Genomic DNA, 25,098 nt, shown 5'->3' on the forward strand with positions numbered 1-25,098 from the left:
AAGACCACAGCAGGATGATAATCAACATCTCCCTGACACTGCAAGGCAGCCACCTCTGGGGTCATGGCAGTTTATGGAGGCAGTGTGGTCCGGGCTGACCATGAGCAGCAAGGAACAGGTTTATTTCCAGCTGTACACCAGTGCTGTGTAACCAACCCGCAGCCCCGCGGGCTTTTGTCTACACAGGAAAGTTTTACCCCTTATCCCGGTGTTATCATACCGCTCTGGCACCACCTCCTCCTATGTGGACACTCTTATTCTGGTATAAATGGCCTTTTCAGTTTAACTTATGTCACTTGGGATAGGATTTAAGCTAAACCAAAGAAAGCCACACTTACATCAGGATAAGAGACAACTAGGCCATGGAGTTGGTGCCGGCATAGCCCCACGGTGTCGCCGCAGCCTGTCCAACAGAAGGGTTTTTTCTGTCACTGTAGGAACACCATGAAGTTACATCCATGGAAGCCCTCTTCCATCAATATAGCTGCGTCTACACTGGGGGTCATGACAGCATAGCTACATGGCTCAGGTGTCTGGTTTTTTCATGCCCCAGACCTAGGTAGCTATGCCGATACACATTTTGAGGATATATCTACACTAGAAATGCTACAGTAGCACAGCTGCAGGGCAGATGCCTACTACAGTGATGAAAGGGGTTCACCCCAGTTATTGGCACCCTGCCATAGGGTTTGAAGGGAGCCCAAATGGTCAACATCTTGGTTTTTGCAGCTCATCTGAAATACGGCTACTGCTGCAGCATAATTCCTTCCTCCCTTCAGCATGCTGGAGTCTGTACTGACTTGAGGGGAGAGCCACACCACTCCCTGCAGCGCCACACCCACAAGGGCAATACTGGGGTATCCCTGCAGACTTGGAAGAAAGAGCACCCCTTAGTGCGTCCTTAGTACCACTTACTGCAGTACCCTAGTACTGACCCGGGACACCTCTGCTTAGCCTATGATCTGTGGTAGGCTCATAATCCCGGCTAACAGAGAGAGTGAAGGCCCTTTCACTCCCAGAGATGATTGGTCCCAACTCCTTAGACAGGCCTAAGGTCCCCAGACTGCCAGTGCAACACCTTTCTTTCACCCCACAAAATCCTCCAATTTATTGTTTGAAAAAAGGAAACAAAAATAATCTCTAAATTCCCATTTCTCTCTCTCAAACCAACTCTCTGCATTATTAATGCTGCTGGAAACATGAGCTGATGATTCCTCCACACACTCCTGTGGCATAGGTGAGTATTGTAGATGGGGAAACTGAGTCACAGAGCAGCATATTGACTTGCTTGAGTCCACACAGCAAGGTAGTTGCCAGGGCTGGGGTTAGAACCCAGGAGTCCACAAGTGAAGCAACCACCCCGAATCATGCCCCTTGTTCAAATTAGCCCCTATACCTAAATCCCCATACCTTTGCGAAGGTGATGGGAAAACCACAGAATCGTTGGTTCTCTGGTCCCCAGTTTCTGGTCAGGTCCCCGATTTATGGAAGCCTTTTGGGTCTTGCTAAGAGAAATCCCCATGTTGCAGCTTGTTCCTCCACTTCTCTGCCCAACCGACTCAGAACTTGGTATGCTCAAAATTCTCTCTGTCTCTCTTAAAGGGGCCATCACTTTAAAAGACTGTAATCCATTCCTGGACTGTAGTTTTATCCAGTCTGGCTCTAGGAAAGATTGTGATACAATAGTGACAATGTGGCATATTGGTCAAAGTAGGGGACTGGGGCATAGGGCTCCTTGGTTCTCTTCCTAATCCTGTTAGTAACTCCTTGTGTGCCCGTGGTCAACTCACTGCACAGCCCTGTAAAATGCCGGGGTTAATAATGCTGGCCTACCTGAGAGGGAAGTTAATAATCATCATAATAACTAATGATTATAATAAATACACTGGTTTAATTCACACACGTAAGGTGCTTTGAAATCCTCAGATGAAAGGAGTTAGGTACATGTAAACTATTAATAAAGGAATGTTGCTTTGTGTCCCAACCCCCATCGTCAGTAGGGAAAGTAAGAATATTATTCACTACGCAGATGATTGCCCATTGTGGCTGCATTAACCAGGGTACTTCACTGTATTTCACTTCAGGCAGGGTCAAAAGCTGGGGGTGAGGAAGGGGGGAAATTGCCCAGAAAAGGCATTTACAAAACAAGACGCATCCCAGTGAGATCTGACAGAAAATATTCATTAAATAACAAATTCCTAGGTCTGATTGAGTGCTGGTCATCAGTAGGTCTCAAAATGCTTTACAAAGGAAGTCAGTATCATTACCCCATTGTATATATAGGGAAACTGAGGCATGGAGCAGGGAAGTGACTTGCCCAAGGTCACCCAGCAGGCCAGGTGGCAGGGTTCAGGTCTCTTAAATCCCAGTCCAGTCCATTATCCACTAGGTCACACTGCCTAAGCACACTGCCGAGCTGCAGTGTTATTAAGACAATGGTTTGGGTACTGAAGTGGGTGTCAGGAGACCTGGGTTCTATTCCTGACTCTGTTCCATGGCCTTGAGTAAGTCACTTCCCTGCTTCATGCCTCAGTTTCCCCTCCCAAATAATTGTTTGTGTTGTCTAGAGGGCAAACTCTTCAGGGCAGGAGCTGTCTCTCACTGTGTTCATAAAGCACCTGGCACCATGATACCCTGCTGTTAGAAGATGAATAATAACAAGAAGCTCTGATCATGCTGCCTGACTGGGTTTGTCTCAGTGCATTCTGGAAGAATCTCCCATACTGCCTCTGCAAGACGTACATCCAGAGCAGGATCAGCAGCAGAGGGGGGCACCATGCCCAAGGATGCCCTACTCAATGGAGCAAAGTGTCACCAGAGGAAGCTTGCACAGCTCAATCATACCCTGAACGCTCCACAACTCAGACAACATCATCGATGCTCCTTCCTATGGATATGGGAACTGATGGATAAAGCAGCCACCTGGAGCTAGAGTGAGGGAATAGGGAAACAGCATGGCCTTGCTGCATGGGAAGGATGGGAGGATGAATCCATTAAAGAGTGAGGTGCTCAGGTACCCCAGTAATGGGGGCAGGGAAGCACCTGAGCTAGACATAATGACTGCACCCCCAGGTGCTTTTCAGCAGGGAGTAGGTGGTTGCATGTCTCTTCCCACCTCCAATGGCTGCAAGGGAGGCATATACAGGACTGCTCCTTGCTGTGGACAGGCAGCACAACCATGGCCTGTTGGAATCAGGGGCAGCTTTGTGAGCCAGTTGCAGACCCATTGCAGGGATCTCTTGGGCAACAATGCCTCTGCTAGGCCCTGGGCTACTCACAGAATAAAGTGCCACTTGAATACAAACAACCTTTACAGCTGAAAAACCCTGGTAATAGAGTCTGATCCCAGCCCCACTGCAACTTCCTGAGTCCTTTGCATGGGATGTGTCTCTTAGGTTATGTCTACACTACGAAATTAGGTCGAATTTATAGAAGTCGGTTTTTTGGAAATCAGTTTTATATATTCGAGTGTGTGTGTCCCCACAGAAAATGCTCTAAGTGCATTAAGTGCATTCACTTGGCGGAGTGCTTCCACAGTACCGAGGCAAGCGTCGACTTCCGGAGTGTTGCACTGTGGGTAGCTATCCCACAGTTCCCGCAGTCTCCGCTGCCCATTGGAATTCTGGGTTGAGATCCCGATGCCTGATGGGGCTAAAACATTGTCGCGGGTGGTTCTGGTACATATCATCAGGCCCCCGTTCCCTCCCTCCCTCCGTGAAAGCAGCAGCAGACAATCATTTCGCGCCTTTTTTCTTGAGTTACCTGTGCAGACGCCATACCACGGCAAGCATGGAGCCCGCTCAGGTAACCGTCACCGTATGTTTCCTGGGTGCTGGCAGACGTGGTACTGCATTGCTACACAGTAGCAGCAACCCATTGCCTTGTGGCAGCAGACGGTACAATAGGACTGGTAGCCATCATTATCATGTCCGAGGTGCTCCTGGCCACATTGGCCAGGAGCGCCTGGGCAGACATGGGTATAGGGACTACATTAGAAGTGACTTGACCAGGTCATTCTCTTTAGTCCTGCAGTCAGTCCTATTGAACCTTCTTATGGTGAGCAGCCAGGCGATACGGATTGCTAGCAGTCCTATTGTACCATCTTCTGCCGAGCAGCCATGAGATGTGGATGGCTTGCAGTCCTTCTGCACCGTCTGCTGCCAGCCAAAGATGTAAAAGATAGATGGAGTGGATCAAAACAAGAAATAGACCAGATTTGTTTTGTACTCATTTGCTTCCCCCCCTCCCCCGTCTAGGGAACTCATTCCTCTAGGTCACACTGCAGTCACTCTCAGAGAAGGTGCAGCGAGGTAAATCTAGCCATGTATCAATCAGAGGCCAGACCAACCTGCTTGTTCCAATAAGAACAATTACTTAGGTGCACCATTTCTAATTGGAACCCTCCGTGAAGTCCTGCCTGAAATACTCATTGATGTAAAGCCACCCCCTTTGTTGATTTTAATTCCCTGTAAGCCAACCCTGTAAGCCATGTCATCAGTCGCCCCTCCCTCCATCAGAGCAACGGCAGACAATCGTTCCGCGCCTTTTTTCTGTGCGGACGCCATACCAAGGCAAGCATGGAGGCCGCTCAGCTCACTTTGGCAATTAGGGGCACATTAAACACCACATGCATTATCCAGCAGTATATGCAGCACCAGAACCTGGCAGAGCGATACCGGGCGAGGAGGCGACGTCAGCGCGGTCACATGAGTGATCAGGACATGGACACAGATTTCTCTGAAAGCATGGGCCCTGCCAATGCATGCATCATGGTGCTAATGGGGCAGGTTCATGCTATGGAATGCCGATTCTGGGCTCGGGAAACAAGCACAGACTAGCGGGACCGCATAGTGTTGCAGGTCTGGGACGATTCCCAGTGGCTGCAAAACTGTTGCATGCGTAAGGGCACTTTCATGGAACTTTGTGACTTGCTTTCCCCTGCCCTGAAGTGCTTGAATACCAAGATGAGATCAGCCCTCACAGTTGAGAAGCGAGTGGCGATAGCCCTGTGGAAGTTTGCAACGCCAGACAGCTACCGGTCAGTTGGGAATCAATTTGGAGTGGGCAATCTACTGTGGGGGCTGCTGTGATGCAAATAGCCCACGCAATCAAAGATCTGCTGATATCAAGGGTAGTGACCCTGGGAAATGTGCAGGTCATAGTGGATGGCTTTGCTGCAATGGGATTCCCTAACTGTGGTGGGGCCGTAGACGGAACCCATATCCCTATCTTGGCACCAGAGCACGAAGCGGGCGAGTACATAAACCGCAAGGGGTACTTTTCAATAGTGCTGCAAGCGCTGGTGGATCACAAGGGACGTTTCACCAACACCAACGTGGGATGGCCGGGAAAGGTACATGACGCTTGCATCTTCAGGAACTCTGGTCTGTTTCAAAAGCTGCAGGAAGGGACTTTATTCCCAGACCAGAAAATAACTGTTGGGGATGTTGAAATGCCTGTAGTTATCCTTGGGGACCCAGCCTACCCCTTAATGTCATGGCTCATGAAGCTGTACACAGGCAGCCTGGACAGTAGTCAGGAGCTGTTCAACTACCGGCTGAGCAAGTGCAGAATGGTGGTAGAATGTGCATTTGGACGTTTAAAGGCGCGCTGGCGCAGTTTACTGACTCGCTTAGACCTCAGCGAAACCAATATTCCCACTGTTATTACTGCTTGCTGTGCGCTCCGCAATATCTGTGAGAGTAAGGGGGAGACGTTTATGGCGGGGTGGGACGTTGAGGCAAATCACCTGGCTGCTGGTTACGCACAGCCAGACACCAGGGCGGTTAGAAGAGCACAGGAGGGCGCGGTACGCATCAGAGAAGCTTTGAAAACCAGTTTCATGACTGGCCAGGCTACGGTGTGAAAGTTCTGTTTGTTTCTCCTTGATGAAACCCCCCGCCCCTTGGTTCACTCTACTTCCCTGTAAGCTAACCACCCTCCCCTCCTCCCTTCGATCACCGCTTGCAGAGGCAATAAAGTCATTGCTGCTTCACAGTCATGCATTCTTTATTCATTCATCACACAAATAGGGGGATGACTACCAAGGTAGCCCAGGAGGGGTGGTGGAGGAGGGAAGGAAAATGCCACACAGCACTTTAAAAGTTTACAACTTTAAAATTTATTGAATGCCAGCCTTCTGTTTTTTGGGCAATCCTCTCTGGTGGAGTGGCTGGTTGGCCGGAGGCCCCCCCACCGCGTTCTTGGGCGTCTGGGTGTGGAGGCTATGGAACTTGGGGAGGAGGGCGGTTAGTTACACAGGAGCTGTAGTGGCAGTCTGTGCTCCAGCTGCCTTTGCTGCAGCTCAACCATACACTGGAGCATACTGGTTTGATCCTCCAGCTGCCTCAGCATTGAATCCTGCCTCCTCTCATCACGCTGTCGCCACATTTGAGCTTCAGCCCTGTCTTCAGCCCGCCACTTACTCTCTTCAGCCTGCCACTTACTCTCTTCAGCCTGCCACCTCTCTTCCTGGTCATTTTGTGCTTTCCTGCACTCTGACGTTATTTGCCTCCACGCATTCGTCTGTGCTCTGTCAGTGTGGGAGGACAGCATGAGCTCAGAGAACATTTCATCACGAGTGCGTTTTTTTTTCTTTCTAATCTTCACTAGCCTCTGGGAAGGAGAAGATCCTGTGATCATTGAAACACATGCAGCTGGTGGAGAGAAAAAACGGGACAGCGGTATTTAAAAAGACACATTTTATAAAACAGTGGCTACACTCTTTCAGGGTAAACCTTGCTGTTAACATTACATACATAGCACATGTGCTTTCGTTACAAGGTCGCATTTTGCCTCCCCCCACCGCGTGGCTACCCCCTCAACCCTTCCCCCTCCCCGTGGCTAACAGCGGGGAACATTTCTGTTCAGCCACAGGCAAACAGCCCAGCAGGAGCGGGCACCGCTGAGTGTCCCCTGAAGAAAAGCACCCTATTTCAATCAGGTGACCATGAATGATATCACTCTCCTTCGGATAACACAGAGAGATAAAGAACGGATGTTGTTTGAACGCCAGCAAACATACACTGCAATGCTTTGTTGTACAATGATTCCCAAGTACGTGTTACTGGCCTGGAGTGGTAAAGTGTCCTACCATGGAGGACGCAATAAGGCTGCCCTCCCCAGAAACCTTTTGCAAAGGCTTTGGGAGTACATCCAGGAGAGCCGCGAATGCCAGGGCAAATTAATCCTTTCACATGCTTGCTTTTAAACCATGTATAGTATTTTAAAAGGTACACTCACCAGAGGTCCCTTCTCCGCCTGCTGGGTCCAGGAGGCAGCCTTGGGTGGGTTTGGGGAGTACTGGCTCCAGGTCCAGGGTGAGAAACAGTTCCTGGCTATCAGGAAAACCGGTTTCTCCGCTTGCTTGCTGTGAGCTAGCTACAACCTCATCATCATCATCTTCTTCTTCGTCCCCAAAACCTGCTTCCGTGTTGCCTCCATCTCCATTGAAGGAGTCAAACAACACGGCTGGGGTAGTGGTGGCTGAACCCCCTAAAATGGCATGCAGCTCATCATAGAAGCGGCATGTTTGGGGCTCTGACCCGGAGCGGCCGTTCACCTCTCTGGTTTTCTGGTAGGCTTGCCTCAGCTCCTTAAGTTTCACGCGGCACTGCTTCAGGTCCCTGTTATGGCCTCTGTCCTTCATGCCCTGGGAAATTTTGACAAAGGTTTTGGCATTTCGAAAACTGGAATGGAGTTCTGATAGCACGGATTCCTCTCCCCATACAGCGATCAGATCCCGTACCTCCCGTTCGGTCCATGCTGGAGCTCTTTTGCGTTCTGGGACTCCATCATGGTCACCTTTGCTGATGAGCTCTGCATGGTCACCTGCAGCTTGCCACGCTGGCCAAACAGGAAATGAGATTCAAAAGTTCACGGTTCTTTTCCTGTCTACCTGGCCAGTGCATCTGAGTTGAGAGTGCTGTCCAGAGCGGTCACAATGGAGCACTCTGGGATAGCTCCCGGAGGCCAATACCGTCAAATTGTGTCCACAGTACCCCAAATTCGACCCGGCAAGACCAATTTAAGCACTAATCCACTTGTCAGGGTGGAGTAAGGAAATCGATTTTAAGAGCCCTTTAAGTTGAAATGAAGGGCTTCATCGTGTGGAAGGGTGCAGGTTTACATCGATTTAACGCTGCTAAATTCGACCTAAAGTCCTAGTGTAGAGCAGGACTTACATCACTGCTTTGGCTATGGGGCCGTGATTCTCATACCTTTGTGTCACCATTCACCCCCGTGTCACCATGTGTCACCATTCACCCCCGTGTGTAGGGGGTGTCAACCGCAGTGGTTCTGATCTGTGATGATTTCATACCGACTTTAGGTGTGTACAAGGGAGAATCACACCTGGAGCTTCTTGCAACCAAACCCCAGAACCCCAGAGCTGATGACCCTAGCCTAGGGCCCTGCTCCTTTAGCTCCAAGACCACAGACCTCAGCCACTTGAGCTAACATAGACATCCTCTAATGGTGAGCAGTAATAGGTCCGTTACCTCCTCTGTGTTCCAGCCAGTAGCGGATGACAGCATATATGTCCTGCCCAGCCACTGCTAGAGAATGCTATTGGCATATGGAGTTCAGAAGATTCAGATCAAAGTTGGGCATGAATCTGTAAAGCTGACAGCTACTCTGAATTTGATCTATCTGCATACATAGCTCTCTCTCCATAATATCTTTCTTTATTGATACATATCTATCTATTGATACATATCTTTCTTTCTTTCTTTCTTTCTTTCTTTCTTTCTTTCTTTCTTTCTTTCTTTCTTTCTTTCTTTCTTTCTTACTGATCACATCAGGTGTATATATGTGTATGATATACTAATATCTTTTACAAACCAGCTGTTACAAACCCATGATTCATCAACTCTCAGTCACTGACCTGCCGCCTTGTCTGGAAGGAATTTGATTCTATTGCTTGGAATGTTTGTCTTCGTGTTCCCCATTCTCCCCTCCTGTTTAACATTTGCGGATCTCTCCTCCCCTGTCCACACTGGAGGGCTCTGCTGTGTATTCTGCACATGAGATGAGGCAAGGTTGTGGAAGGGAGAACCACAGGGCAGATCCAAACCCTTTAGTGCAGAGCCAAGAGAATCCATGGACCTACAGGATGGGCTAATGGCTCCTTCCTTTAATCTGCTGCCCCGATCCATCGTGTGAAGCTGCTGTGGACTCACCAGCTCCATCGCTTACCCAGAGACTTAGCTGATGCCTTTACAATGGCCTAGCAAGTCCCTAGTGAGCTGGTTCTTGCTAGAAGGGTGGTAACACAGTTTCCCTGGCTGGTGTGAAATGGTCCTTAACATTATTCATGTGGCTATTACTCTGCCAAAGGGCTCTGGGATTTCTGTGAGATGGCACTGGCAGGGTTTTCAGCATGTGAGTTGCAGGGAGATGCACACCAGTTTGTTATTGTAGGGTCGTTCCTGAGTGAGGGACTATGCATACTGGTTTGTTATTGTAGAGTCACGTCTCAGTGCTGGGCTCTGCAAACTGGTTTGTTATTGTAGAGTCACTCCTGAGTGTGGGGCTATGTAGGCTAGTATTGTGGGGTTTCTCCTGAGTGCTGGGTTAAACACACTAGTTTGTTATCGCAGGGTTGCTCCTGAGTGCTGGAGTGACTGTGCGAACTCCTTTGTTTGTGCAGGGTTGCTTATGAAGGCTAATTTGCACATGCTGGTTTGTTATCAGAGGCGCCCTCGCCCCCTTCCTGAAGGCTGGGGCTCCCCACACTGGATTGTTACTGGAGGGTTGCTCATAGGCCCTGAACAATCAAAGCAGAGCTCAGCAAGATGGCAAATAAACAGAGGGGGATATAAACCCAGTTTTATCTATGGAGTGGGGAGAGACAAGGTGGGCGAGGTCATATCTTTTATTGGACCGACTTCTGTTGGGAAAGAGACATGCTTCCAAGCTCCACAGAGCTCCTCTTGTCTCTTTCTCCAACAGAAGCTGCTCCAAATAACGCGATGACCTCACCCACCTTGTCTCTCTCATAGCCTGGGGCCAGCATGGCTGCACCAACGCAGCAAACAAAATTTTTGGGTGTTCTCAAGGAGTAAAACAGAACGGCCACATGATGGCGCTGCAACCTCAGTAACAGGAAAGAGGGCTTCCCTGTTAACCCCCCCCCCCCCCCCCCCGCCAGTTGAAATGCAGCCTGGTGCAGAGTCATAGCACAAAGCCTGAGTGAGTTTTCAGTGCTGCATATGCCTCCTGCTGGCCCCTGCTCCCGGGTGACTCACCCCCTGGTATCTCCTTTCACCCAGACCAGACAGGGTATTTCTAGCATCCACAGCTACAGGGCCAGCATGGACCAGGCTAGGAACCTCTCCCCAAATACCTGCATACCCACGCATGGACTCCACCCTTTTCCAGCCAGGGGCCTATAGTCCCACCTTGTGGGATGTAAGAAACTCCCATTGACTTTAATGTCCCCAGGACCTGCAGCCAGGTTCAGCCTGGTTCTATGGCTGCAAAAAGGGCCTTAGGGCAGGTATAATGCTCCCTTGGGGAGTGGCACAGAGATCCCCTACACCATGCCCAGAGCTGGTGAATAGAGCTGCGGACTGTCTCTGCAGCGGCCCTGGTGGGAAGGGGCCCCGAGGAGTTTGGGCCGGTGCAGATGTGTGCCCCAGCCATTCTGAGCGCCCACAAGGGGCCATTGTGGTGCTCAGGGCTGCACCAGCCTGAGCTGGGGTGCTGCACCAGCCTCCACAGCCCCTGGATAGGAGGAAGGCAAGATGCATCCCCTCTGCCCCTGCCCTGGTGCGGAGTCTGCCCCCTGAAGCGTGAGCTGCGCGACGCCATCACCTTTGCATGGCACCGTGTTTTCCAGGGATGCTGAGTGATCCCGGCTCCCACGTGGACATGGATTCATGCCAAAGCAGAATCCAGAGTGTGAATTGGAGTGTGAACAGATCGAGTGCTGGGCTCATCCCTAGATTGCCTGACATGGATATGTCAGCAGACTGTGGGGCAGAACATGCCTCGCCTGACCCAAAAGGAAGCAATGAGCCACTTTTGGTCAGATTCCTAACTTCCTGTCCCTGCTTGCCCATTTCACACAGAATGTGGATGAAAGGGGCTAGCTCAGGGGTTCTTAAACTGGGGGTTGGGAAACCTCAGGGGGTCGTGAGGTTATTACATGGGGGGTCACGAGCTGCCAGCCTCCACCCCAAACCCCGCTTTGCCTCCAGCATTTATAATGGTGTTAAATATATTTAAAAATGTTTTAATTTATAAGGGGGGTTGCACTCAGCGACTTGCTATGTGAAAGAGGTCACCTGTACACAAGTTTGAGAACCACTGGGTTAGCTGGACTGGGTTCTTCTAGGACCAAATTCTACTGTAAGATCCCCCCCCCCATCAGTGCAAAGCTTGTGTGGCAAGCTGAGATCCTGCCTGCAGCTCCACAAGGGAAATGTGTGCATTCAATGATTTGTTTTGATATAGTCACTCCTGAGTTCTGGGCTGTGCAGCCTGGTTTGTTATTGTAGGGTTGCCTGTGAGGACCGGGCAGTACACACGGGTTCGTTATTGTAGGATTGCTTGTGAGTGCTTGGCTGCACATGCCGATTTGTTATGGTAGGGTTGTTCTTGCACGCTGGCCTGTGCACACTGGTTTTACCATCCTCTGCCTGGGGACAGACACCAGCGGAGGTGAGACAGAGCCCAGAGTGTTTGCCGCAGGAGCGGGGAATGCTTCCTGGGTTGGGTGCAGAGAAGCGAAACCTAACACGGGTGTATTATGGACAACATACCCCCATATCTCAATGTCTGTACTTTGACCGGTTAAACTTCTACCCCCAATCGGGGAGATTGCAGATTATGTATTCCTTACGCCACCCGTTCCTAAACCTAATTTCACACCCCTTGATAATCTGTACCTTATTCCCTGATAACCAGAAATTTCTATGCTTAAACTCTGTACCGTTTCCTTTTTACTTCAACATTATCTTAATAAAACTATTAAATTTGTTTCTCTGAAAAGCTAGCTTTCTTGGGACGCTAGCTTCTGTCCCTGGCACTCACTCCACGCTGCATCTGCCTCCTCTGCTTGATCAGTGCACAACACGGAGCCATGCAGCGGGGAGAGCTTAACTTGAACTCTGCCTCTCCAGGGGCTGGAGCCCAGGGACCCCAGTGGGCCGGCAGAGACATTTGCACAATAAACACGCGTGGACCCCACACCTGCTGGGAGTCCTGTCATTCCTGGCAGCTGGGTAGACATTCCTGCTTGGCTGCATGTGAGCTGTTGAAACAATGAGGAGAAAGGACCAAAAACAACTGACCCCAGCCCAGCCCTGAAATTCCAGAGGAATCAAAATACCCAGACGCTTCCCTATGAGAACAACATGCAGGCTCTGGCTAGGGAGGCCTGTGGGAGGATAGAAGCTAGCTTAGCTCACGAAAGCTCATGCTCAAATAAATTGGTTAGTCTCTAAGGTGCCACAAGTACTCCTTTTCTTTTTGCGAATACAGACTAACACGGCTGTTCCTCTGAAAGCTTCTTCACTGTAGCATCATGGCCTCGGGTCGGGTGATCCTTCTGCAGTCACCAGTCAGTGTGGAGGGGAATGTGGGGGTCAGGGAAAAGGTGTGGACACAGACACTTGCCCTGCTGCTGGTGGTGTGGGGATAAATGGAGGATTTGGAGCCTCTGCCAGTCCACTTGTGCCAGGTGCCCTGGATTCTCCTTAGCGCGTGACAGGGCAGTGGAAAGACAATGAGGAGGGGAGAGGCAATTCTGTCGTGTAGCTGCACCCCGGGGCTGGAGGAAGGCCCCTCTGGTTTCTCTGCCAGGCTGGAGCAGCACACCCAGGTAGCCGGCGATGTGGAGTGTTCCCAGCTGCGGCCTGGAAAGCCCCAGGCTTCCCTCTGTGCCGGGCCAGGAGGGAGGAAGGGCCCTGGGCTCCAGGCTCGGGGGCTGTGATGAGCCTGGACTCCAGCTCATCACAGCCCCCAAGCCTGGAGCCCAGGGCCCTTCTCGTGGGCGTGGTTCGTTTTGATCCCTGCCATGCTGGTGTGTCCGCACTGGGCGTGGGACCCTGTTGAAGGACTATGGGGGGCCAGACTACCCCAGCGTGGCTCTCAGTGTGGCTGGATCGCACATAGAGGTGTCCAAGCGGGACAGATTTTGAAGGAGAGAGAAGGGATGGTGGGTGTTGTGTGACCAGGCCGTGGGAGGAAGGCTCAGCCCCTAGAAGCCTGGGGGTGCAGTGATCAAAGGCACCGAGGAGGTGTGAATGCCCAGCTCCCCTTGCTGCCTTAATCTCCTCCCAGGTTCCTCATCTTTCCCTGGGATGGTCTAGACCAATGAAATTCGCAACTGCACCGGTGCAAAACCATTACACTGGTGTAGAGACATGACACAACGGGGCTGTCTGGGTGCAATTCACAATGGGGTGAGCTGTCCTGGTGCAAAGCACCATCTCGTACTTCTCCACTGGGGCAAAAGGCTGACACTGATGCACCCCGAACCCCTCTAGGCAGGAACTCCCTCTGCTGTAGGTTATCACCACAGGCTGAGCAGGATGATAATCCCAGGGGATTCTCCTGCCTGCAGGCAAGGTCGTTAGGAGCTCTACCCTGCCTAGAGGCTGTTCTCAGCATGCAGGGCTGGCAGGTGAAATGAGCAGCAGTGGGAGGCCATCAAGAAGAGAGATTAGAGATAGTTCCTGTAATTGCTCCCAGAGCCTGGCATTGTGTTGGTATCATGCTCATCAAGAGTGGGACTTTCCAGCCTTGGGGAGGGGCTGCGGCCTGCTCTGACAATCCCTAGAATGCCTGACAGCCCCATTCCCGTCTGGAGCAGAAATTCCAGGGCTGCAGGAGATTCTGCCCGGACAGAGCCTGTATGGGACGTCCCGCCCCCCCCACTCCTCTGATGGGGCCACTCCAGCCACGCAGCAAAGGCTCACCCCTCCAGCAAGAACACACTGCCTGCCTGGCTGTGATGGGGCACTGCCCGCTTCCTGGAACACAGACCGGCCTGGCAAGGGGGCAAAGGGTTCCCCTGGAATCCGGTGCCACTAGAGACAACCCCCCGGCCAATATACAGTCCTCCCATGGGCACAACAGACCCCAACCAAAGCTAAATGAGTACAGGGCCCTGAACAGATAGATAAATACCCAGTAACATCTATCTATCTATCTATCTATCTAGTCACGTGCAACCAAATTTTCCAAAGTAACCCCTAACTCTGGATGCCTCGTTTTGGGGCACCTAGTTTGAGACCCCTAAGATATCCAGGCAACAGCTGAAGTTTGTTGGGAACCGGGGGCCCTCTGCACCCTGGAAGTTTCAATCCATCCGTGAGCCTTGTTCCCACCCGCCAGGGCTCCGGTTCAATTTCTTCAGGCTTTGCTGGCTGAGCTGTCATTAACACGGCGGTGGGGGGTACGCGCAGAGGGGCCCGTGAAAGCCCCTGCCACGCTTGCAACTCGGAGAGGCCGTGCCACCACGCAGCCGCATTGCTGTGGGGGAGGTCACGCCACCAGAGTCCGTCTCAGTGAGCTGCGGATATGAGAGAGGAAGTTGTTTAAAGTTTAACTGCGGATTATTCTCCTGAACGCCTGCTAGCAGGGGAACGAATGTTTGGGGTGGGAGCTTGTGCCAGCTTTCGCTTTCTGGGCAGTGCCACCAGAACTGAGTTGCTGTGGGGAAGCTCCTGCACTGGAGTCCCACCTGGGCACTGCTATGGGGAAGCTCCCAATGCTGGGGGTCCCTGCAGCCCACAGTCTGCACTAGACAAGCCCAGAGGAGGTTGCGCAGGGCTCCCTGGCTGGGGTGAATGCATTTCTCCACTTGCCTTCCTCTTATTTCTGTGTGGGGTGTCTGACCCTCATGTCAAGGGCCCAGGCTAACTGCATCAAAGGGTTTAGTGTCTGGAGATAAGGTGGTAACACAAGGGGCTTTTGTTTGTATGTTTTCCCCAAGGCAACGGAGTCACTGATCAAGGTCATCTCAGCAGTGACTCACCCTTGTGCCGTCACACACACAAACACACGCAAACACACACTCACCTGCACCGCTCCTGAGCTCTCCCCTGCCAAGCCAGTTGCATGGTCTCTGCGTTTGCACGGGTGCGCCTCTCCTTTCACAGTCTGCGTTTGGGGTGAGTCTGCCAGGGCTTTGCATATCCTACTGTAGCTAGGCACCCCGTTCGGGGCAGGCAGCCCCCCTCACCCTGTCCTGACAGAATGGGTGAGCAAAGTCCCCCGTTTCAGTGGTGGAGCAGGGTCCCTGCTGGTGACTCATGCCAGAGCAGCGTGGGAAGTGGGTGTCCTTGAGAATGACTCAGGCAGCCGTGGGGCATGGTGGGGAGTTCTGGATAACTGACTCATCCAGGACTCTCTGACCCCAGAGCGGGGGATCCAGGGTCTGAACCCCACACAGGCGGAAGGATCTATCAGAGCTTCCTGCCTCTACCATCCGCTCCTTGGCTAAATAGGGAATTCTCCCCTAGGCAGGTACCCCTGCCTGCTCCTCGTCCAGGGCCAGGACCAGAACCCCGGTGTCCTGGTGCCCAACCTTGTGCTCTAACCACTAGATGCTGCCTCCCACTTGGAGGGGTTCCAAATCATGAGTCAACTCCCCCCCAAAATCATGATTGGCTCAACAGTCATGCCATTAAAAAAATCATCCTGTGATCTTTTTCTTGTCCATCTGTGTTTTGAGCTGCGAGAGTCCCGTTTCCAATGTCTCTGCACGCCGGGACTCCAGAAGCTGGCGCTTTGAAGCACCAACTAGCATGAGACTTGGCCCTGCTGTGCCTAGCAGGAGGGGAAGCCTAGGTCTCCTCTCTGCAAACACCCTGGTTCCCAAGCACAGCGGGGCGGTATCAGTGAGAATTCCCTGTTTGCCCTGGTTGGCACAAGATCATTAGCCCACAGGGCCCCTTCTTAGCACAAGTTCCCACAGGAAAAGGCCGTCTCTCCCCAGAAACAAATATTTGTCTTTGAGGGTGTTGTACCCATCTATCAGCTCTGCCCAGCCAGAGCTATTCTAGCTGCCATCCCAGGGCCAGTGCGTTATCTGAGCTCCACCAGAGACCTTGGATGCTCCAGCTGAGCCAGAGGGAAACAGGGTGATGGAGGGCTAGGGGAACAGGCAAGGTCCGGCTGGCATGAGAGATGGGGCATCTGGCTGGGATGGAGCAGCTCTGGGCATGGCGTGCGATGACCGGCAGCACAAGAGGCTGCAAGGGTAGTGGAGAGAAATAAGGTGCCCTAACACAAACGGTTGCACCCCCACCACATACATGTGAGTCTGCAACCTCCATGCCCCCCATGTCTAGCTGTCTAGTACTGACCTGCCCCGCCCTCCCTCCACTGTAGCATCAGAAGGCCACAGCAACGCGCCTACCTACGGTGGCTTGGAAGGATTTTGATCGGTAAATGCTGGTGAACGTCAATTTCACGGCCCAAGAAGCGACGACAAAAACCTGCGTGTGCGTACACACCCGCACACCCACACCCCGAGGCTGAACACACACAGGCAGTGCCCAGCCCAGCCTGTGCGCGCACACCCCTTAGCCTGCACACCCACCCATGGACACCCCCCCCCGAGGCTGAACACACACAAATACACCCCCACACCTCCTGAGCCTGCACACACTCACACACACACACACCCACGCCACTGTTACTCCAAAGCCCCCGGTTTGAAGCGCATGCCCAGAGAGGACAAAGGCCCAGATCCTCAGAGGTACTGAGGTGCCTGACTCCCATTGAAATCAGTGGGCGTTTAAGGATGTGGGGTTCTGGTTGCTCTAATCAGTTGATCTGGTTTCAGTGCAGACGGGTGCTGGATGCAAACCCGACTCCTCTCCCTGCGAGTGGGAAGCCTGGGCCCCAACCTACAGGGGCGGCAGCTGCTGCAAGGGTTACCCCAAGGTTACCTGGAGCGCCGGCTCCCACTGGTTACCCTTAGCGGGGCAAATCGGGAGGAACGGCACCGAAATCAGCGGGGTTCCTTGGTGTTTACATGAATGTGGCTGAGAGCAGCGGGGTTGCTTGGCCCCAGCAGAAGGGAGTGGAGCAGCACCTGCCAAATTCCCTTCCCTCTGAATCGTCCTCAGTAATCAGCTGCTCCTCCCTGCTCCCGAGGCTGGGGTCTGCCCAACTCTGCTCATTAGGAGCGGGAAAGGGAGTAGCTGACACTTGCTGTGCCTACTTTACACTGGGAGAGGCTGGGGCTGGAGTAGCTGGGAGCTCGCCGCTAGGGCCAGCGCTCCTGCCCTGCTCCCTACAGCGCCCCCTGGTGGGAGAGGCCAGGACTGAACATCATCATCTGAGCAGCGTCTCATACTAGGCATAGGAATGGGCGGAGCTTATGTTGTGGGCAGAGCTTATGTCGTGGGCAGAGCTTGGAAGAATACCCCACCCCTTCTCCATCCCCAAGTGCTAAATTTTGGGATTCCTTCCATGGCTGGCGCCCATCCGCCAGCCTGCCTGGGGGGTCCTTCATTCTGCCACTGCCCTGTGACTGTGCCCCCATAGCACCCAGGGGCCCTGCAACCCAGGGACTCATCTGTGGCCATGCCACCGTGGATCTAAGGAGCCAAAATGAGTGTGACCGATTCAACCCCCTTCGGGGGAAGAGGCTGATAGTTGGAGGAGACAGGTCAGGGGAAAACCCTAGAAAGACCCTCAGATTCCTGGCAGGAATCTGAGGGTCTTTCTAGGTCCAGCTGCCTTTAGAGAGCAGAAGGGATACGACCAGCGCTCTGCCTTATGGAAGGCTACTGGGGCCACTTACTAGCCAGCCCAGCCTTGGAGAGCCATGGACTACTGCACTGGGCAGAACAGCTCCGCCCCCCAATCTAGTGCTAAGGGTGAAGTGTAGGATGCCTGTGGCCCCGACTTGTTCGCTCCAGTTGCAACAGGCCTGGAAAGTGGGGTTATTGAGTTTAGTGCCACGGCGCCATTAGGGGGCTGGACATGGGCAGCCCCCCTCCATGGAATAAGGCATCCTGGGGTGGCCCCAGGACTAGCGGAAGAGGAATTAAATCCATGAGCCCCACTGCAGACCGAGCCCCACCATGGCAATGGGCCATTCAGAGAGACACAGACGGGGTCTGTGCGATCGGGGGAGGGAGGCAGGACGGGAACCCCGAAGGAGGGAAATGGAAGGGTGAGAGCTTAGAATTGGGGAGGCTAGTTAAAGCATGAGATTGGGGATAGGGGGACCCCCTAGGTCCTATTCCTGACTATGGGAGGGAATGCGGTCTAATGGTTAGAGTGGGGGGAGGGTGTTGCTGGGAATCAGGACTTCTGAGTTCTTTTCCTGACTAAGGGGAGTGCAGGCTAGTGATTAGGGGGGTGGGGTGGTGGGAGTGGGAGTCAGGACTTCTGGATTCTATCTCTGGCTCTGGGAAGGAATGTGGTCTAATGGTTAGGGCGGGGTGGGGCTGGGAATCAGGACTCCTGGGTTCTATTCCTGACTCTGGGAGGGAAGTGCAGTCTAATGGTTGGGGGAAGAGGGGTGGAGTCAGGACTCCTAGGTTCTCTCCCTGGCCCTGGGAGGGAGTGCTGTCTAATGATTAGAGTGGGTGGGGCGGGGGGGTGGGGGCTGGGAATCAGGACTCCTGGGTTCTGGGTGGGGAGTGCAGACTGATGATTAGAACAGGGATGGGGAGTGGCTGGGATTCAGGACTCCTGGGTCCTCCTCCTTGCTAGGAAAAGTTTGGGGGAGTGGTTAGACCAGGGACTGGACATCTATCCCAGCTCTGCCAGTGACTGGCTCTGTGACTTTGGGCAAGTCGTTTTATCTGCCACATGCCTCGGTTTTCCCATCTGGATATCGGAGACATAGGGCTACGACCCTACATGACCAGGGTGCCATGCGGCAGCATGGGAAGCGCTCTGAGCACCTTGGGCAGGGGGCCACTTTACACCCGCATTAGCAGGGAACTCAGGGCTCAGCCAGGATCCCCCACCCCTCCCCCAAAGCCCCCCCCCGAAGCCCAAGAGAAGCAGCCCGCTCTGAGGCCAACTACGTATTTTATTGAGTTCCGCTGACCAAGCAAGTGGGCGGAGGGAGGCAAAGCAGGCTGCCTGCGGCCCTCCCAGGGCACCGCAATGCCAGATGCTAAGGGAAGGGAGCAGGGACCATGGGGTGCGTCTTCTCAGTTCTCGATCACTTGCGACTTGCTGGTCTCCGACACCACTTTGCCGTCCACCAACTTCTTGGTCGTGGTGACGACCTGGTGGGTGGTCTGCGTGACACTGCTGCTGTCCACCAGAGCGTCGTGCAGGCTGCAGAGTGGGAGAGAGGGAGCGTGAACACTCAAGGGGCTTTCCCAGAGGCCCTGGTCCACTGCATGCAACCAGAGACGGAGACCTGCCGCACACCCCTTGGGAGGGAGGTCATCAGGGAGCAGCCCACGCGGGATCAGTAGCCTGGGGTGGCATTATGCCCTGGCAAGCATTAGCTCCTCCCTGCCCCCACTCAATGGGCACCCACTTGCCCCGCCACCGGCTCCCTGCCAGGGCCATGAATCCAGGGAACGTGGGGTTCTAGCGATGAGGCTCCTCTGGGGGACAGCCCCATATGTGTGGTTGGTCCCGCACGGCCCCTCAGAGGGACAGAGCCCATTCCTGGTGGGGATCTGAGCCTGACTGCCCCTTCCCATCCCTGGGGGAACCTCAGGGGCCCCGTGGCCCAGCAAATGGGGCCAAACACTGGGAAGGTTATTGGGTGCATTACTGACCCTCTCTGGCCTGGGTCAAATCACAGTAGCTTCCCGGACCCTCAGCTAACCCAGCTAGGAATTGCTATAACAGGGAGTGGGGGGCAAGATGGTTTATCTTGGAGCCAGGTTTCCCTAGCAGAACAAACGACGAAGTCCAGGGGCCCCAGGGTTAAATCCTCCCTACTGGAGTTGGAAAGAAGCAGGGCTGAGGGAGGAACCGACGCCCCGACCCGAGGCACTCACTTGAACTCCTCTCCGCCCTCCAACAGCTGCCTGTAGGTAGCGATTTCTGCCTCCAGCTTGTCCTTGATGTTCAGCAGGGCCTGGTAGTCCTCAGACTGGCGCTGGATGTCGTTGCGTACCTGAGCCAGCTCCGCCTCGGCCCGCAGGAGCTGCCCATTCAGATGCTCCATCTGCACGATGTAGTGCTGCTCCACGTCCCGCAGGTTTGCCTCCAGGCTGGCTTTCTGCAAGGGGAGGAGAGGTCAGTGCCATGCCTCAGTGGGCACCAGCCATACCTCTGGGGAGGATGCCAGGCACCAGTTCCTCCCCTTTGGGGGGCAGCATTGGACAAGGAGAAACCAGGATGGGGTCTGGCTGAGGGTGACAGGCCAACGCTAGCTCCCCCGCGGCCCACGGAGGGTATCCCCGGCAGGGCCAACGCTAGCTCCCCCGCCGCCCACGGAGGGTATCCCCGGCACACTGGGATGCTGTCCACCTCTAATGTGGTTGCCAGCCTGAGCGCTGGGGCTGGATCAGGGCTCTGGGGGAGGACAAGGAGAAAGCCCCCTCCCTGCGCATGGTTGGGGAGAGGCTCAACAGGGTGCAGGAGACCCTGGACATGATGTGGGAGAGCCCAGCTGTGGTACTGCGGGAGGAGTGGGACAGGGAGAACCCGACCTGGTGCTGGGAAGGGGGAAAGCGGCGCTGGGGACGGGGGAGTGAAGGAGGAGCCCAGCTGCAGTGGGGCCGGGAGTGGAGCAGGGGGACCCCAGCTCTGGCCCGGGAGGAGAAGCGTACCAGGTTGCGCAGGGACTCCACCTCGATCTCCAGCGTCTGGTAGGTGCGGCGCAGCTCGGAGACACTGCTGCGGGCCACCTCGATCTCCTTTGTGTTCTCGGTGATCTCCGCGGTGCTCTGGGTGATCTGGAGGGGGACAGGGAGCAGGGACGGGGCAGGCCAGTTACTTGAGGATGTGGGAGGGAGTCTCTTCCTTGCCAGCCAGAGCTAGCCTGGTCCACACCTCCCAGACCCTGACACCCCAGGGGATGGAGCTCCAGCAGCCCTGTCTCCATCATGGGCCAAATCAGAGCCCCGGATCAGAACCGCCCCTGATTCTGGTCTTGGCGGCATGAACTCATCCTGAACGTGCCCAAAGAAGTCTACTTAAGTGGCCTAGTTCTTGAGAGTGGCAAGAAGTGGGGGACCCCCCTGGGGACAGGCCGTAACCCCTTCCCCCGGCTCACCATCTGGTTCCATTGCTGGTCCAGGTCCGCCATGTTCTTCTGCGCCAGCGTGTCATACTGAGCCCGGATCTCCGCCATGACCTTGCCCAGGTCCTGAGGCTGAGCGGCATCCACTTCCACTGTCAGCCCCGAGCTGGCGATCTGGGCCTGCAAGCTGTCCACCTCCTGCGGGGACAATCCCAGACCCATGAGATGTCCACTCTTTGGGAGAAGCAACCCCCACCCCACCCCATCCTGGGCCCTTCTGGGGGCTACCTTCTACCCCCCAATGGTGAGCCACGCAGGATAGTCCTGCCCCACGTGGGCACAGTCCCCCCTCCCCAGCTTACATCCTGGTGGTTCTTCTTCATGAAGATCAGCTCCTCCCTGAGGGACTCAATTTCGCCCTCCAGCTGCAGCCGGCTCATGTTGGTGTCGTCGAGGACCTTCCGCAGCCCGTTGATGTCGCTCTCCACCGACTGGCGGATGGCCAGCTCCGACTCGAACCTGCGCCGGGTGGGGGGGGAGGAGGAGCAGGAGAGGCTCAGTGCTTGGGGACGGAGCTCCAGCTCTGCAGGGGGGCTGGAGCCCCTCTGCCATCTGTGGGGGTGAGGAGGGGGCATTTGGGGGGGCAGAGCCCCTCCCTCATGTATAGGGTGCTGCAGGGGGTGCATTTGCAGGGCAGAGCCCCTCCTCCATTTGGGGGAGTGCATTTGGGAGGGAACAGCCCCTCCCCCATTTGTTGGGGTGCTGCAGGGGGTGCATTTGAGGGACACGGCTCCCCCACCACGTGTGTGAGTAGGGCGGGGGTGTATGTTTGGGGGTTGAGACTCCTGCACCATGAGTCTGTGTGCTTGGGGGCGGGGGGAGCAGCCTGAGTGACAGACCTCTCCACCCTCCGTGTGGCAGAGTCCCCTCAACATCCGGGGTGCAGCCAGCTCAGCAGAGCTGCTGCACCCCTCCCATATACCCTGGGGGGAGGGAGCTTCCCCTCTGGGTCGTGCCCCTCCCTCCTGGCTTCCCACCCCACCAGGGGATCTCCGCCCCGGCCAGGGCAACGGGGGTCAGGGCGAGAGGAAAGTGACTGCTCGGTGGGGCGCTCACTTGACCCGGAAGTCATCGGCGGCCAGGCGGGCGTTGTCAATCTGCAGGACGATGCGGGCATTTCCCACGGCGCTCTCGAAGATCTGGGCAGGGGGAAGATGCATGGCGGGCGGATCAGTGGGTGGAGAGAGCAGCCCTGGGGCTGGCTGGGTAGGGGGGGCACGGACAAGGGGCTGAGTTCTGAGCTCCCCCAGGGGGGTGTGCATGCCCCCGGGATGGCAGCAGGGTCCCATCTCCCTGCGATGCCCCACAAGAGCCAGAGGATGCCCCACCCAGCCGCTGATCCAGGAATCGCTCTCCTGTGCCAGCCTCCGCCGGGAACCTGAATCTCCTGGGCTCCTGCCAACCCACAGCATTGTTTGTCTAGCTCAGCACAGGTGCAAGGCAGGTGCGGTTCCCACAGCAACGGGAGACGAAGGCGCTTAAAGAGACACCGCCCGGTCTATTCGCGGGGGCCCGTCACCCTGAGATCTGAGCCCTAAAAATGGGAGTAACCCCTGAATTACTACAGCTGACGAGCACAGGAGAGCCAGGACGCCTGGGTCCTACAGGCGATCCTACCGGTGAATAAAACCCAGGCGTCCTGGCTCCCATTCCCAGTCCCGTCGCTGGGTGACCTTGGGCAACAGTTAGGCCCAAAGTGGCCTAAAATTTGGGGTACCCCACTTTTGGGGTGCCCGACTGGAGACTGGTTTGAGAGCAACCCACAGTGCCAACAGAAGCCTCCATGTTTGCTCAGCCCCTCCGAAAAGCAGGCCACGGTGGCTGGATTTCGCCGTGAGCTCAGCTCCGGCTACTCCCCTAAATAACAGCCAGTTTTCTAGGCCTGCTCCCCAAGTACTAAGCTCTTGCCGAAAACCCAGCACTGGCGCGGGGGGTGCAGAGCACTTTGAAAATCTGTGAGATCCCCGTCTCAGAGATGGGGAAACCGAGGCATGGGGCAGTGACGTGACTTGCCCAAGGTCACCCAACCAGCCAGTGGGCGAGCTGGGAATAGAGCCCACATTTCCAGTCCAGTGCTCTGCCCACTTCCAGATGGGGCTTCCTCCTGTTGCCCTGCACACCTGTTCCCACCGCAGCTTTCCAAACGGTCTCACTGTGTCTTTGTTCCGTTTGCAATGGTGACTCAGCCCAGAGAGAGAACAAACATCCACTTTGTTCCCCGCCCACCCCAGCTACACCCCACCGCGCCGGTTTTACCCTGACCCATCCCACCCTGCACGGGGAGAGAGTTTTCAGTCAAGGCAGGATGCTCGGAGCAAACAAGCAAATGGCCCTGAGATCGCCCTGGGGGGCTGGTTCAGGAAACAGGCACGCAACAAACATTAAGGAAAGTAAACCAGCCCCAACAGCGGCAGTGTGGCCTAGTGGCTAGAGCACTGAACCAGGACTCGTGAGACCTGGGGTCAGGCCCTTGCTCTACCACTGACCTCGGGCAAGTCGCTTTGCTGCTCTGTGCCTCAGTTTCCCCTCTGCCTATTTAGAAGGGGAGCGCATGCCAGGGCAGGGGCTGCTTTCCCCCCAGTGGGTGTGCAGTGCCTGGTGCAATGGGGCCGCTACTAGAATAATCATCTGCTTTGAGGGAGGGGCCGAGACCCCCTCAGCACCCCCCCGAGTGGGGGGGAATTAAACCCCCTGCTGCCCCAAGGGGCTGTAGCTGGAGCAGCAGGGAAAAGCAGGGATTTCGCCCTGCCACACCCTGCTTTTGCACCTTGGCTGAACTTCAGGCCACTGTGCAGGGGAGGTTAATGAGTAACTCGGGGGGAGGGAGGGGGGCATGAGCCCCAGGCTGCAGCAACAGTGCCTGCCCTCTCTGGGCCTCACAGGGGGCTGGGTTGGGCCCCTCACCTTGGCCTACAGCCCAGCCGGACCTGGCATGCCCAGGCGCAGCACCACAGCGAGCTGATGGCCGAGGGACCTCCTGGAGGCTTGGGGGGAGCCCAGGCGGGTGAATGCATGGGGCTGCACTTGGGACATGGGTGCAAGTCAGTAACCCTGCAACGCTCCCCAGAGGGGGGCAGCCTTGTTCCTAGGCTTTCCCTTGCTGCACGGTCCCCTGCAAGGGTAGCAAACCCACACTACGCCCTGCCCCTCGGGGGGCGGGGGAGGGGAAGCGGGGGGGACAGAGGGCTGATCCCAGATATGGGGATGCCGACAGGTGCATGATCGTCCCCTCTCTCATTGGGTTCCTGCTTGGTCCCAGGCAGAGGTGGTACTAGAATTGGGCAGGGGGGGGTCCTGCATGTGCCACCTCCTCCCTGATACAGTGGGTTTGGGGGCTGCAGATCTGAGCGTGATCCAGGTGACCAAGGCTAGGAGGGGGAGGCAGGAGCAGGGAGCATCTCACCTGGTTCCTCAGGTCCTCGATGATCTGGAAGTAGCGGCTCCAGTCCTGGGACCTGGGGCCCTTCTTGTCCATGAACTCCCGGATCTGGAGCTCCAGCTTGCGGTTGTCGGTTTCCAGGCTGCGCACCCTCTCCAGGTAGGAGGCCAGGCGATCGTTCAGATCCTGCATGGTTTCCTTCTCGTTCTGCACCACCCCGGAGCCCGACAGGGAGATGCCGTAACTGCCTCCAGAGCTGCTGCCCTGGAAGCTGGAGCCCAGGCTGGTGGCCCTGGCCATGGAGATCCTCGAGCCAGAGCCCCCGGCCCCGGCGTAGACGCTGGCAGCACTGGTGTTTGGGGCGTACCTCCTGCCCATGATGCTCGGACTTCTCAGGCTGCTGGAGTAGGAGGTGGATCTGGAGAAACTCATGGTGCTGGTGGGGACGGACAGAGAGAAGAGTTTGCAGCAGTTAGTAAGGTCTTCGTCTGTGCAGGGCTGGACTGGATGCAGGCTGGAATTT

General features: G+C 55.2%; 2 protein-coding genes across 2 annotated transcripts; both read right to left on the bottom strand.

Annotated features, from left to right (window-relative positions):
• Positions 1-6,008: 6,008 nt before the first annotated feature.
• LOC140900928 (uncharacterized) lies at positions 6,009-15,168 on the bottom strand. The gene is made up of 3 exons (XM_073318931.2): positions 15,031-15,168; positions 7,243-7,651; positions 6,009-6,656 (listed from the first exon to the last, which is right to left on the bottom strand). Exons 2-3 carry the CDS (start codon positions 7,646-7,648, stop codon positions 6,250-6,252), a joined length of 813 nt encoding a protein of 270 aa, XP_073175032.1. The 5' UTR covers positions 7,649-7,651; positions 15,031-15,168; the 3' UTR covers positions 6,009-6,249.
• A 3,824-nt stretch (positions 15,169-18,992) lies between these two features.
• KRT18 (keratin 18) lies at positions 18,993-25,085 on the bottom strand. The gene is made up of 7 exons (XM_073318713.2): positions 24,600-25,085; positions 22,253-22,335; positions 21,499-21,655; positions 21,170-21,334; positions 20,724-20,849; positions 19,947-20,170; positions 18,993-19,266 (listed from the first exon to the last, which is right to left on the bottom strand). Exons 1-7 carry the CDS (start codon positions 25,005-25,007, stop codon positions 19,137-19,139), a joined length of 1,293 nt encoding a protein of 430 aa, XP_073174814.1. The 5' UTR covers positions 25,008-25,085; the 3' UTR covers positions 18,993-19,136.
• Between the last annotated feature and the right edge of the window lie 13 nt (positions 25,086-25,098).

Source organism: Lepidochelys kempii, chromosome 20 (assembly GCF_965140285.1).
Source record: "Lepidochelys kempii isolate rLepKem1 chromosome 20, rLepKem1.hap1, whole genome shotgun sequence".
NCBI lineage: Eukaryota > Metazoa > Chordata > Testudines > Cheloniidae > Lepidochelys > Lepidochelys kempii.

What these genes read in the sequence shown, in the direction of transcription:
- KRT18 (XM_073318713.2), bottom strand. Translation starts at nt 25,007, where the DNA reads ATGAGTTTCTCCAGATCCACCTCCTACTCCAGCAGCCTGAGAAGTCCG. An exon ending in GCCGATGACTTCCGGGTCAA is followed by an intron (nt 21,656 to 22,252) that starts GTGAGCGCCCCA and finishes CACCCGGCGCAG; the next exon opens with GTTCGAGTCGGAGCTGGCCA. An exon ending in TGAAGAAGAACCACCAGGAT is followed by an intron (nt 21,335 to 21,498) that starts GTAAGCTGGGGA and finishes TTGTCCCCGCAG; the next exon opens with GAGGTGGACAGCTTGCAGGC.
- LOC140900928 (XM_073318931.2), bottom strand. Translation starts at nt 7,648, where the DNA reads ATGAAGGACAGAGGCCATAACAGGGACCTGAAGCAGTGCCGCGTGAAA. An exon ending in AGGCGGAGAAGGGACCTCTG is followed by an intron (nt 6,657 to 7,242) that starts GTGAGTGTACCT and finishes TCTCTCCACCAG; the next exon opens with CTGCATGTGTTTCAATGATC.